The sequence below is a fragment of the Acanthochromis polyacanthus genome, chromosome 3 (genome assembly GCF_021347895.1).
Source record: "Acanthochromis polyacanthus isolate Apoly-LR-REF ecotype Palm Island chromosome 3, KAUST_Apoly_ChrSc, whole genome shotgun sequence".
NCBI lineage: Eukaryota > Metazoa > Chordata > Actinopteri > Pomacentridae > Acanthochromis > Acanthochromis polyacanthus.
The window spans coordinates 27,449,752-27,464,700 of record NC_067115.1 but is presented as its reverse complement, the minus strand read 5'-3'; the positions used below and the strand labels follow the sequence as shown (position 1 = coordinate 27,464,700).

Here is a 14,949-nt window from a genome sequence, read left to right as displayed (position 1 = left end):
ATCATTTTTTAGACAAAGTTCAGAAAAATGTGGAAAAAAAAATGCCATCAAGTATGTACTCTCTCCTTTAAGAATATTTCCAACAAGGATCTAGTATCTCGAATGTTTTTAAGACCTTAATACTTTTTATGACTTTTATGACTAACTGCGAGGGTTGATAAAGCCTATTCTAACTCCAGAAGTTAAGATAAAAATAAACCAAAATGAAACCAAAAACCCAGAGGCATATTCCTGTAACAATGAAGTCTACTGTGTGGAGAGAACCCTGCTTCAAAGTGGAATTAAATTAACCTTAGTTCCAGTTTTATTTTAAGTCATTTACGGTTGTTTCATTAATAGATTGTCCGGGTGTGGTTTGTGTTAAAGTCGATACTTACTGTGTAAGTTTTTCTCTCTCCTTCCAGAATATCCATGAGCTCCGATTTCCCACACTACAGTTTCAGGATGCCAAATATAGGGTTCCAGAACCTTCCCCTTAACATCTACATTGTGGTGTTTGGGACAGCCATCTTTGTCTTCATCCTCAGCCTCCTCTTCTGCTGCTACTTAATAAGGTAAGAGCCTTTGCACCTTACCTTTTCTTTAGAATAGGATTAGATTTTTTTATTGTTTGTGTGTAGTTGCTTTGCTATGTGGGTTTGAGGCTAAAAAAGTGTGCTACAGAGCTTCATTTGGCCTTTATTATGGGGTGCAAAAGACTATTAATCTGGCTACAATTCAACACAACACTGGCTATAAATTCTTCTGGACAGCAAATTTCATACATTGTTACCCAATTCCTATGCATTCAACCAACAAATTCAAAATGTAACTTATAATTGTCGTAAGCTTAGTTGGGAAAAGATTTTGGGAAGCCAATCTCACAAGATAATGATGGCTTTGAACAGGATTTATCTGTTATGACAAGCAAACTGTCAACATGACTACCTATCTGAGATTTACAAATTAGAATGAGAACTGAATGTTAGGACTAGACTGTCATTATGCACTGTCCTCATAACACATCCTTCAGGTCTGTTTGGCTCCTGGATTATTTATTCAGTAGTACCCTCTTACAATTTGGCTGTGACTTCATCCATATTTGTGCACAAAGGGAGCATGTTAACAGATAGTGGTGTTTGATAAGGTAATGACTTAAGGTGAATTTATAGCTAGTGATTTGGAAAAAGTAGAAACACTGCAATGAAGGTTTATTCTAAACATATCTGCCCCCTGAATTAGTTGCCTATCTATGCAAAACAGCTACATAATAATAACAACCATTTACTTTATAACCAACACACTGTATGCACTTGTTACAGTTGTTTCTAAACTGAGGCTGAATGAGAAGACCATCTTTTTCTTCCTGCTAGAAATGTGTGTTTTTAAACTTGCCTTTCTTATTGACAAATGGGCAAAATGTTTCAACAGCACAGTTTGGAGAAGGTATTGCTCTTAATACAACTGGCAACTTTATCATTTGTTTAGATGAGAAAAATGGCAGTAATCTGCTCAGATCCAAAGTGGCATATCTGCTTTATTATGATCATGGCACTTGGCGTCAAAATCTTAATGATACCCATCCTTACTTACTAGTCTTTCTTTTGCCCCTCTTTATAGCCCCAGTGGTCTAAGCAAACTGCCCTGGCTGCTGTTGCTGCAGGGGCTTTTTCCCCCTGGCAGCAGCAAGTTTAACAGAAATATTGCCCAACATTTTTTATCTAAGACAGTGAGAAGCAGCAGTTTCCCCAAAAATTCTCCCCTCGCCATCCTGTCATATCCTATCTTGCAGGGCAAATGGTAAGTAGATTAACTACTCTTGTGCTCCAACTATTTCCTCACCTAACTGTAAAGAGACACTTTATGACTTTGATGCAGTACCATGGTTCAACACTGAAAATCAAGTTTGCCAGGTTTAGTTCCTGAAGGCAAAGAAGAGCAATTTTGCTCCATATAAAGCTTCTAAAGATGCAGTCTCCCAAAGGACTAGCCCAAAGTTAGTTCAGTTAGGTGGATGCGCTGTCATGCAGGATGAATACAGCATTCTGAAATGTAATTCATAGGTCAGTGTCACATGGAAAATAAGACCGAAAATGGCATGAAATTTTATGTTGGGAACACACTTTATTTAAACCTTGAATGCCACCGTAAAGGGGCAGTCCAGTGGTTTCTGTGCTGTGAAGTGTCATGGCTGCTGTTTTCACTGACAGAGGAGTGAAGAAACCAAAGAAGTGGCATGTTCACGTTACCATGTGACATTCCAACATAGACAAGCATGTACACACATTCTGACACGAAGCACTCTCACAGGAACACTCAACCATCTGTCTCAGTGAGTCTCCAGTCCACACACACACTCATGTGAATTGCACAGTGTAGTATGCACAAACAGTTAACGTATGTAGAGTTCCTGTAAATCAGGAAAAGCACTACAGGTTCATGGATTTGCAAAGTGATGAAATGCAGCAAATAACCAGGAACAGTCAACAAGTTAGTCATCCCTGTAGTGGATAACAACCGTTTGTAGTGAAATTATATGTTTCAAGCTACATAAAGCCATTCTCAAGCCTTTAATGAAAGTTGCTTTACATTTGTAGTGGCCACTGACTGCAGTGAAATTATGATAAAGATAGTTTAGGACAATACTCACAGTGGACACCTGTTTCTCGTAGTTAGGCCAGTTATTATCCTCGCCAACTTTTAGATTGTACTTAAACTGAGAAACCCCTTTCAGTCACCCATGACCCATTCACCCTTGTTCCTGCCCTTGGGAGTCTCTGCACCTTTACCTGCTGACCTCTTTCAAAATGTCAGTTTCTCTCCTAGACTGTGCTGCTTGTTTTACAGATCCCTCTCACTCTGCTGCGAGAGGTTAAGGTTACTTGTAATGGAGGTAAATCTTACAAACCCATGATTTTCTCCTATCTCTCTTGTTTTTTTTCCTTCCCTACTTCTACACATTTTATTCTCCCTCTCAGTACCTAGAATCTTTCCTTATCCAGTGCTTTTTCTGTTCTCTCACTGTTCGCCAACTTGTTTTGTAACTTAAACTTGGGTTGTATCTGTCTGTACTCTCCTTCTAACTTGGAGTTGTGGAAGCTTTGTGTAGTGTCTTGACGACCTGCAGTCATGTTCTTAATGTATGATCCAATGTATTTTGGGTGATGTTGTGAGTTAATATTTTACCTTCAGTTCAGTGTATGTCTTGAGGCTCAAAGCCTGTTAAGAATGATACCTGTCATTATCTAACTTTGCTTATTTCTGCTTTACCAAGTAAATAAATATTTAACACATTTCGGTGAAAGTGTTGTTTTTGGAGATATTTCACTTATTGTAATGGGTTTAGCTGGTTAATATTTGTTCTTTCAGTAGCTTCAGGTTTGTTTGGGGTGAAGTATGCCTGAGTCAGGACTGAATTAGAGCATACACAACCCAAACATTTTTCTCTCATTAATGTCCACTGCACTTCCTTTGTTTAACTGTGTCTTTATGAGATATATCATTTATAAAATCTAGGGCCAGTATGCATGCTAAATTATTATATGCTTTATTTTATGATACTGTTTTTTTAAAATATAGTATCCATTTGTTAAAACACTGATTTGCTAAAATTGACTGGTGCATAAGTATTACGTAAAGCAATTACAACCATGTTTATCGTTTTTCTTTACCTTTCCAGAATGTATGGCCATTTTTTTCTGTGTTGTATAGTGGAAAAGGGTCTCTTATTAATCAAAAAGATGTTTTGTCTTTACGTCTCCCCAGGTTACGGCACCAGGCCCACAAAGAGCTATATGCATACAAACAAGTAAGAACCCACACACAGACTGCAGCTCAGAAATTTAAGATTATATATATATGGAACCAAATGTTGAGCAGAATGAAGTGTCAGTACGGTGTATCGACTGAATCATGAAAATCCCCTTTGCTCCTGAAATATCAGCTTAGTTGGTGCATGAATTTATTTGCCGAGTCTTCTGGCAGTAGCAGGTTTTTCAAGGGCTATGGTGCCCAGTGGATTTCGCTCATTTCAACACAATTTACAGGTTTTTGGCAAGTACTCCCAACAGCTCTGAATTTCAGTTAAGCAGAAGAGAAACAACTGGCTTAGCTGGAAAAATTAGTTTCATAGTTAGCTTGGACTAGCATGTGAACAGAGTATACAGACTGTAAAGCTAGTATCAGACAGAGATGGAGGGCATAAAGGTGATTGTCATGTCTTTAGCATACAAAAACAAACCAGTGTGTCAAAGTTAAACACATATTGGTGTATTAGGTCTTAGTATGACCCTTACCTCTGTGATTTTGCTTGTATATTTTACTACCTGCCTGCTAAAAAGTGACCTTCAAGCTCATATAGTACCCACACAACCACAGACAAACACACATTTCTGTGCAGCTATGTTACCGTACATCTTATCATCTGGCCTTTATTCAAGCAGACTGGCAGATTTTTCATCACTCTCCTTTTTTTATTCAATATTTTATTGTTGTTGTTACAGTGTTAACAAGTGACTAATCTTTCCTTATCTTTTATGCCTTTTAGGTCATTCAGAAGGAAAAAGTCAAAGAGTTAAATTTGCATGAGGTAAGCAGCCATCTTCTTTGACTGTCAGTACCAAAATGTCCTAATGCTGATGTAGTGGGTATTTTACAGTGCAGCCTCACAGATGTACACTGTCAGGGTTTTTCCGACCTCTGAATGAGCCTTTGAGGGTCGACTACGCTTGACAGTGCGCACGATCGGTTCACGGACAGTAAAGGCAATGAGTGCGTCTAATCTTCTTTGACAGGATTTTTCCTGTTAGTTCTGATAGTTTAATAAACAAAATTGTCTATTATAGTTAAGTAAATGCAACCCCATTAAACAAAACTGGTTGCATTTTTTTAATATTCGCAGTTGTTGTCGCTTTTGCCGGGTAAAATCTTTTTGGACATGCCAAAAAATTCTCTGTGTATGAAAACCCTGACTGTACTGTAATATAAACAGTATTTGAACTTATCAGTCACATACTCTTAAATCTAACAATGTGTCAACCACCATGTATTATTTGCTTATATTACTTCCTTTTTCTACTTTCATCCACTTGGTTGTGCGCTTGGACACAATCAAATGGATGAAAGTACAGACGTAGTAATCATGTATTATTATTAACATAAATATCGTCCGTTTCAAGATGCACAGTAGCAATTTTAAAATGATGCAAACTCCACTTATATAATATACACCACATGCAGATGTGTACACTGTCGAAACATATTTAGGTGCAATGTGATGGAGTCCCAATCGGCGCAATTGTGCCATTGGTTGTGATGTTTTTTTGAGATATTTTTTTTTTATGATGATGTACAGTGTTCATCTAAGATCAGTCTTGACTCACTGTCATGTGAAAACTAGCATCTTGTATTCAAATCATGACTGGCCTGCCTACCATTATTACATAATGGTGCATGTCAGCTCAGCTTGGTTGGAAAATTACAAGCAGTGAGCCGTGAGTAAAGCAGCAGCACAGGCTTTGCAGTGAAGAAATGGTCATCCCCAGCCAAGAGCACCGTCCCTTTAACGCTGCTTTGCAAGTGAAACGTCAACATTAGCATCTTCATGTGTGCTTTGGCAAAGGGCTAAACACGGTTTCTTGTCAGCAGTGCAGGAATTTCCCAGTGTTCCCATCAGGCTTCAGGCTATTATTGTTTATGTTATTAGAAACTGAAAGAAAGCGTCAGAAGTGTGTCATGTGAGTGAAGTGTGTGTGACCGAATAACCAAGCTGTGTTTGTTTAAGGACAATAATACACGTGCATGTACACACACGCACACTCCCGGGTGGATGACCCAGATTTGAAGGCTCCCACACCAAAGGATCGCCCTCGAGGCACGAGCGTAGCCTGAGCCACTTGAATTCAATCTCAGCATTTTAATGGAATCTCCTGTATTCAATACAAATGCTACATGGGATCAATTTACAGGTTATGTTCAAGTTTGTTTGATGTGTAACCTGACCAGCCATCCTAGACTACTGGTCTTTTTTAGTACGACTTTGACCCCATCTCCATTTAACTGTGTTCATTTAATTTTATAGGTTCCATTTAAAAATAATGTAATAACTGCAGTAATGCAAATACAACAGATGTTCAAACGCCAGTCACCAAGTACGTTGTGTGGTTTATTGAACAGCTTTGTACTTAGTTGATAAATCCATCCATCTATTACCTATACACCACTGAATCCTCATTAGGGTTGCAGGGGGTTTGGAGTCTGTCCCTATAGCAGTCTATCACAGGGCCACATATACATAAAACAATCACACTCACATTAACACCTACAGTACAATTTAGTGTTACCAGTTAACCTCAGCATGTTTTTGGACTGTGGAAGGAAGCTAGAGTACCCGGAGAAAACCCACACATGCACAGGGAGAACATGCAAATTCCGTGCAGAAAGAGTCCTGGGATGCAAACTGGGGAACTTCCAGCTACAAGGCGAAAGTGCTACCCACCCATCCACTGAGCAGCCCTAGTTAATACCATACTTTGGGGGAAAAAATGCCATAAATTAAATAATTTTTGGTCACTTAACATCTATACATAACATATGACGCAAATATTTCACTATAATGTGAACACTTTGCCTTTTAAACAGCTTATATTCATCCAGATATATTTGCATACAGTTTTCAAGGTACATTGAGAAATTGTCACGGTACGTCTGTAGATTTAGGCTCTATCAGTTGCTTCTGTCTCTTCATGTTATCCCTGATTGACTCTGTCTGTATGGATTCTGTTTTTCTTATCGCTGAAGATAGTTCTTTGTGACTGGCTGTATTTTTTTTTTGGGTTGCTGTCATGTTGCCAAAAGAATTTGCTAGCAGCCAGATTCGTACTATGTGATGGAGAAAAATCAAAGGACTTCAAGTGCCTGAAATGTTTGGACAATATTGTACATACGCATGCAAAGCTTCAGAGCAAACATGCTGTGGCTTTCAGTCTGTTTGCAACCACAATCTGTGTGTAAAGTGTCTGTATTACTAAGACAGCAGCTCATTATGTTGTCCGCTACTAAGATTAACTTCTATAGTAGAAAATTAACTTAAAATGTTCCTGTTTAGCAGCGGGATTTTTTTTTCCAAATCAGTATATGTGTGGTAGTGACAATGTAGAAAATGCCTCACTTCAAAATTACATTGAAAAATGTCTGTATCCATGATGTTGACAGTCATTTATTGAAAGATTTGTGAAAGTAGGTATTTGCTATTAGATTAGATTAAAGTGTTAGCAATAGTTCTGCCATATTATAACTGGGTAATGGCAAGTTCCCACTAAATATTTAATTCAACATTGATGCCTTGTGAAAAGGTCATTGCAAGATATTTACAAGGTTAAAGTCTAGAAATACATCCATCAGTATCTTTTCAGTCAGTTGTCTATTAATAGTTGTACTGTGTGTCAACAAAGGGGAGCTAATGCAACTTTTTACTGTATGTAGAATATTTTGTGTGTTGTTTTGTTTTTGATGAATTTAAATTTGCTCGCCAAGCATTAGCATTACTGCAATTCTCTCCAATATAGAGCATCTTTCTAGAGATGATCGCCTAAGCATTGCTGCCTCAGTAACATCCTCTTTACTGTCTGGATGTAGCTTGAGAAGAGATGTTTAATGGTAGGATGACATTAATGCGTTTCTCCAAAGGAAACATTATATAATTTTTTAATCCTGGAACTTACTCCCTCGTTTAGACAGCAACATGAAAGATATCCAACTGAAAGCAGCATTACACCCACAACAGCTGTATTAGATTTACATTAACTAGTTCTTTATAAATGTCGGCTCCTTCCTTCTGGTTTCTGGTTTATCTTAGCTGTTTTTTTCCTCATTTCTTATTGTGTTTATAAATTAGTCTAATACAGTAAACTTTTGTTTTCCTTCAAGAACTACTGAACAGATAGACACGAAACATTACTGAATGCAAGGAGTGTGTCATTAATGGCAGTACAACAGATAAATTAACTCACCAGTAGACATTTTAGGCAGCAGAGGATTCCACAGATGCTGCAAGTCACTGAATAAGACTTAGTATTAGAATGGCTTTTGATGAATTTGTTCACTCATAGATCTGCAGCATTATTGTTAATCTTTCATTCGGTGAGGACTAATGTACAACATGTCTCAGCCCAATATATTGCTTTTTATGTAGATTTGATTTCATGAAAAAATCTTTGTCAATGAATACTTTTTGTCAATGTTTTCTCTGAATAACACTGCTTTGTGCTTGTTCTTCTTTCCCTCACAAATGGCTTTTGAGGATTATTATAAACCATCTGAGTCTTCACAAACTCTTATTTTAATCCATCTGTAGCTGGCCTCTCTTAGCTATGCTTATACATATTTATTTGATTTTTTTATATATTGTAAACTTATTTCTTTATATTTTAAGGTAGTTGCCACATATTTTGGGCTTGACATAGACAGTATACTCATTTTTTGTTTGTTTGTTTGTTTGGCAGCTCCATTGATTAATATAGTCTTGGGAAACATAGTGGGGTTTTTTTCTGCAATGCTGGATCAGGATCTTTTTTCATGTCCATGCATTTTGCATGGACTGTTAAAACTAAAGCTTACGGGACTAATTCCCGTAGCAGCAGGATAAAATAGGCTTTGTCAGAAGTTGGCTCAGGGTGCCAGATGTCAACTGTGACTGCGACACCACAGACAAGAACTGAAAAAAAACAGAACATTGATCTATTCACCAATAAAGAGCGCAAGGCAGACATCTAAACAGAGGATTGTTGTGTGTCTAAAACTCCTCAGGAGAGAAAGCTAAGAGCCCCCATACTGTTCTTTTTAACTGCAGTTGTCCATCCGCCATCAATAAAATAGAACTGAGACGAAGCAAATGTGTGTGGCTAAAGGAGTAATAGTTGAGGGGTTAGACAGCCAAAAAGAAAGTGCCAAATTAAAAACCCTCTACAATGAGCAGTGAATGCTTGGCGGTCTAACAGTTTATCCACCTCTGCAGAAGTTCCTGTGCACTGCTGTATTTGTCATTGCTGACTCATAGAAAAGCTGATTTTGAGGGCATGGTGGAGCCAGTGTTTTTCATTTTCCTAGCCTAATTTAAATGAAACTTGCTTTATTCTTAGGTTCACACTGCTTCCTTGTAGGAGTCATTAGATTGGTGAAACACGGTCATTTTCTGTATTCCTACAGACATACCTGTTGTCAAGGTTTGCTAAAAGCTCATTTTGTCCCCGTCTTTTTAACTCGCACCATTTTAGAGTGATTCCAGCTGGCACCGATGCATTTAACAGAACACTTCTGACATCCATTTTATTGATGTTGACATGGTAGGCTTCTGTAAAGACAACATGCTCTTTGAGTAAGGAGACCACATCAGAAACCCTGGGGAACCGAAACTACTGATTAGTAAATCACTGGACTGATTTAGAAAGTCTCAAGTAGTCTTGATAGTAAGAGCTATTTAAATATGTGGTACGGCCTTGTATCATTTGCAGTTGCTACAGTATCCATGTAGCACATGGTGCGGCATGTGGTCATTGGTATTCATACGCTGTACAGGAGCCAGAGCAAAGGCCTGTGGGCTCTCTGCTGTATTGATGTACATGGTGGCCCCCTGCATTGCCAGTTGGGCAACAAGGAAGGAAAGATAAGTCCCCTGGCAAATGTTCCCTGGTTACAGAGCCAGTCTTTGGAAACTGGGACTAAATTATTTTCCTTTGCTGGGCCTCTGGACTTGCCCAAAGGAACGGGGTGATGAGCTCTGACATCTAGCAACTACTCAGAAGAACCATTGTAGGTGGCTGTCTGTGGTGGTTCTGTCCACTATATATACCTGTAGATCTAATGAGATTGCTTTCACTGCAGCCTGGAAGTGAAACACAGGGTGAAATAGGTGCTCGTATTTGGTTATCAGATGCTTTGTGCTGTTGCTGCATTCTTGCACCTTTATTCACCAGGAAAATGCCAATGATTACAGTAAGATACTTTGCTACAAAGGTCTTTACAGTAGAATAATGCTACACCAACAGTTTGCCTAATAAAAAATTATGTTCATGACAATCGAAAGTTCACAAATATTTAACCAATCTTTGTCAAATAGCTAAATCCATAAAGCCATTACCTCCAGAATCGATAGTTTGGTCTCTGATAAGGATCTCCCCTACATATTTTACTTAAAGCTTGTCCATGAACAACCATATCATCCACAACATACACACGTGGACAAAATTGTTGGTACCCCTCAGTTAAAGAAGGAAAAACCCACAATTCTCACTGAAATCACTTGAAATTCACAAAAGTAACAATAAATAAAAATTTATTGAAAATTAAATAATCAAAATCAGCCATCACTTTTGAATTGTTGATTAACATAATTATTTAAAAAAACAAACTAATGAAATAGGGCTGGACAAAAATGATGGTACCCATAACTTAATATTTTGTTGCACAACCTTTTGAGGCAATCACTGCAATTAAACGATTTCTGTATTTGTCAATGAGCGTTCTGCAGCTGTCAACAGGTATTTTGGCCCACTCCTCATGAGCAAACAGCTCCAGTTGTCTCAGGTTTGATGGGTGTCTTCTCCAAATGGCATGTTTCAGCTCCTTCCACATATGTTCAATGGGATTCAGATCTGGGCTCATAGAAGGCCACTTTAGAATAGTCCAACGCTTTTCTCTCAGCCATTCTTGGGTGTTTTTGGCTGTGTGTTTTGGATGGTTGTCCTGTTGGAAGACCCATGACCTGCGACTGAGACCAAGCTTTCTGACACTAGGCAGCACATTTCTCTCCAGAATGCCTTGATAGTCTTCAGATTTCATCGTACCTTGCACACTTTCAAGACACCCTGTGCCAGATGCAGCAAAGCAGCCCCAAAACATTACTGAGCCTCCTCCATGTTTCACCGTAGGGACAGTGTTCTTTTCTTCGTAAGCTTGGTTTTTGAGTCTATGAACATAGAGTTGATGTGCCTTACCAAAAAGCTCCAGTTTGGTCTCATCTGTCCAAAGGACATTCTCCCAGAAGCTTTGTGGCTTGTCAACATGCATTTTTGCAAATTCCAGTCTTGCTTTTTTATGAGTTTTTTTCAGCAGTGGTGTGCTCCTTGGTCGTCTCCCATGAAGTCCACTTTGGCTCAAACAACGACGAATGGTGCGATCTGACACTGATGTACCTTGGCCTTGGAGTTCACCTTTAATTTCTTTGGAGGTTGCTCTGGGCTCTTTGGATACAATTCCAACGATCCGTCTCTTCAATTTGTCATCAATTTTCCTCTTGCGGCCACGTCCAGGGAGGTTGGCTACTGTCCCGTGGGTCTTGAACTTCTGAATAATATGAGCCACTGTTGTCACAGGAACTCCAAGCTGTTTAGAGATGGTCTTATAGCCTTTACCTTTAAGATGTTTGTCTATAATTTTTTTTCGGATGTCCTGGGACAATTCTCTCCTTCGCTTTCTGTTGTCCATGTTCAGTGTGGTACACACCTTTTCACCAAACAGCAGGGTGACTACTTGTCTCCCTTTAAATAGGCAGACTGACTGATTATGAGTTTGGAAACACCTGTGATGTCAAGTAAATGACACACCTGAGTTAATCATGTCACTCTGGTCAAATAGTTTTCAATCTTTTATAGAGGTACCATCATTTTTGTCCTGGCCTGTTTCATTAGTTTGTTTTTTTAAATAATTATGTTAATCAACAATTCAAAAGTAATGGCTGTTTTTGATTATTTAATTTTCAATAAATTTTTATTTATTGTTACTTTTGTGAGTTTCAAGTGATTTCAGTGAGAATTGTGGGTTTTTCCTTCTTTAACTGAGGGGTACCAACAATTTTGTCCACGTGTGTAACACTCATTACTGCTAGATGGCTGTGACCTGCTAATGTCAGGCTTGTTAAACGAGTGCTTAAAGCAAAGTCAAACACCCAGAGCCGGCCCATCAGGAATTTCTCAAGAACACTGCTCAAGACATCTGGGAAAATGAAACTAATCTGACCACAAACCAGAGTTATAGAGGGACTCAGATTTAGGTATAAAGCCTTGAATTAGTCATTCTCTTTTGCCTCCACTGTTTCATTTGTACCAATTTTCTTATCACTTGTTGTGATTCTGACTAAAAGTCTTTCAGTGTTTCTGACTGTTGTACCTTGGAAACAAAAGCTGGAAAACTTGCCCTTTTCACTCCATCATTGTGATGACAGTTTTTCTGTTGGATAGGGGGAAAAAAAACATTGTCTCCAAAAGGTAGCTTAAGGCCATGAGCTAAACGTATATAACACAACACATTTGGGTAGATACCGTTCTGTTTTTGTGTCAGTGTGTTTTCTGCAGATGTGGGCCACAGTTGTCCTTTTCTATGTGTACTTGACCTTTGCTGTTTGCATCGTTTGTTTCCAATCCACCGACACAAAGCTCAGATTAAGACTGAAACAACTAAACTCCCCCTCTCTCTTTCAGATATGTGCAGTGTGCTTGGAGGAGTTCAAACAGAAAGATGAGCTGGGGATTTGTCCGTGCAAACATGCCTTTCATAGAAAGTGAGTATAAGGTTTTTGTTGACCTTCATGGACACACACACAAGTGCACAAACAAAATCAAGGTCATGGATCAGTAAAGATTTCCTTAACAAAACCAATCATTTGGATGCATCCATATCTGCTCTAAAATATAGTTACTCAGTCAGTAGATGTAAAAACATGAACAAGACTAAAGTAAACAGTTTATTGTCGAGTCATTGCACCGGTGAAGTGTGTGTTGGTGCGTAAGGCGACAATAACAAAAGCTCCATAATTATATATTTTGGTACATGAAAGTGAAGCCAACTGTGTTTGAAGTGAGGAACTCCACAGGACACGATGGATTGCTTGAGCCCGACACTCCCCCCTCGTGCCCTACCATTTCAACTGAGTTGTTTATATCAGCATGACACCTCCTTTGGCCTAGTTTTTTCCCCCCCAGTTGCAGCCAGAGTGGTGACCATTCATGGAATCTTCTGTGTATACACTGCTTTTAGCGTGTGCGCAAGTAAAGGCATGCTGTTGAAGAGAGGAAATGGATACCAAATTATTTATTTATTTCAGAATCTTTTTACAAATGAAGACAAAAGAGACAAACTGTAAAAGAAAAAAAGGCCAGTGAGTGCTGCTAAATCAAAAACATATACACTACCATTCAAAAGGTCACTTAGAAATGTCCTGATTTTTGAAAGAAAAGAAGTTTTGATCAATGAGCATAACATTAAATGAATCAGAAATCCAGTCTAGACATTTTTAATGTGGTAAATGTCTATTCTAGCTGGAAATTTTTAATGGAATATCTCCATAGGGGTACAGAGGAACATTTCCAGCAACCATCCCTCCTGTGTTCTAATGCTACATTGTGTTAGCTAATGGTGTTGAAAGGCTGATTGGTGATTAGAAAACCCTTGTGCAGTTATGTTAGCACATGAATAAAAGTGTGAGTTTTCATGAAAAACATGAAACTGTCTGAGTGACCCTAAACTTTTGAACAGTAGTGTATATAACCAAGAAAACTCCTAACACAAAGTTTGAAGCAGAGCAGCTCTAAGGCTCCATCAGTGTTTACACACGACGTATTCAGACATACTATTAAACTGTCTGTCCGCTGCATTTTGGAAACACTCAATCCTCCAGTCACTGTAATTACATGCATAAAAAAACTGAAAAATAGGCTTAAAATCACATAAATATGCTACAGAACAGCTGTTTTGAATTAACTGACTACTTGTTTATTATGTGTATATGCTCCATTTTAGTCTCACTTGCACTGAGGAGTTGAACCAGAGGGCATAGCTTCTGTTGAACTACATTTCAGCCTCGTTTGGCAGTTCTTCAAAGGGCCACTTGAAGTTGACTTCAAAAGTGCTTCAGCTTCCATTGACCTCTAATCTTAAAATGCACAATTTACAGCAGAAGTAAACGGCCTAGTACAAAAACTATTTTAGTGTTTTTAGCTAACTTCCTTGTTTATGGTAACCTTACTGGGGCAAAAATCTTTACACAAATCACACACTTGAAATGTATTAAGGCTTGAAGGTTTGCATAATCGAGGGTGTGGCCACTTTCAGTGATGGTTGATGTCGTCATAAGACAGTCCAGGGCCCCGAGTCATTTGAATGACTGCCTCAACTCCACTTATGCTCAACTTCCCTTCTCATTTTTGGATTAGTGGGGAGTTAAAAGGAGTCGGGCATTGCCAAGAAGGTGACGGCCAAAGTCACCAGACTGAGCCACAGAACTGCCCTTCAGGAAACTGGAGGATTAAGTCATGGAGGGATCATCCATCATTTTATACACTCAGTGGTTTTGTCCCTCAGTTATGGTTATGCTGGGTTCTGAGTACTGATCAAAAGAATGAGATCACAAATGCAGCGGGTTCTTCAGAAAGGTTCTCTTCACTTTGGCTTTAAAATTGTGTCCAAGATGTGAACCAAGTGGGAGATTATAGAATTGAAGGATAAATTTGTCAGTTACCATCAACAGATCTTTGATATGCCTTTACTGTGTCAACAATATTTACCAAGGAATGCGGTGTAGTTATGTGACGATCCCCGTTGGTTTGTCTGTTTGTCTGTCCGTTAGCAACATTACTCAAAAATGGGCTAACGAATTTGGATGAAATCTTCAGGTAAGGTCAAAAATGACACAAGGACCAAGTGATGAGATTTTGGCAATGATGCGGCTTATAGTCTGGATCCACAGATTTGTTAAAAATTTCTGTATTGCGAGACAGCGTCACTGTAACCATGACAACAAGCCTCTGATGATGATCACATGATTATGATCCTACTACAAATCCACCGTTGTGGACTTATCAGGACTTATCTGTTGGAAATGATACGAGGAACAATTGATTAAATTGTGGTGGTGTTTCTGAGTCCCATCAATTCCAACCACCCGCTACATATTTATTAGGTCATGCGATTATCCGTATC

General features: G+C 38.7%; 1 protein-coding gene across 1 annotated transcript in view; it reads left to right on the top strand.

Moving 5' to 3' along the window:
* Positions 1-14,949, top strand: part of rnf24 (ring finger protein 24) — a 36,075-nt gene that overhangs the window by 16,118 nt on the left and 5,008 nt on the right. The window contains exons 2-5 of the mRNA XM_051945204.1: positions 405-554; positions 3,745-3,787; positions 4,526-4,567; positions 12,453-12,532. Coding sequence (XP_051801164.1) covers positions 412-554; positions 3,745-3,787; positions 4,526-4,567; positions 12,453-12,532 — 308 coding nt within the window. The 5' untranslated portion in view covers positions 405-411. The remainder of the gene's footprint in view (positions 1-404; positions 555-3,744; positions 3,788-4,525; positions 4,568-12,452; positions 12,533-14,949) is intronic.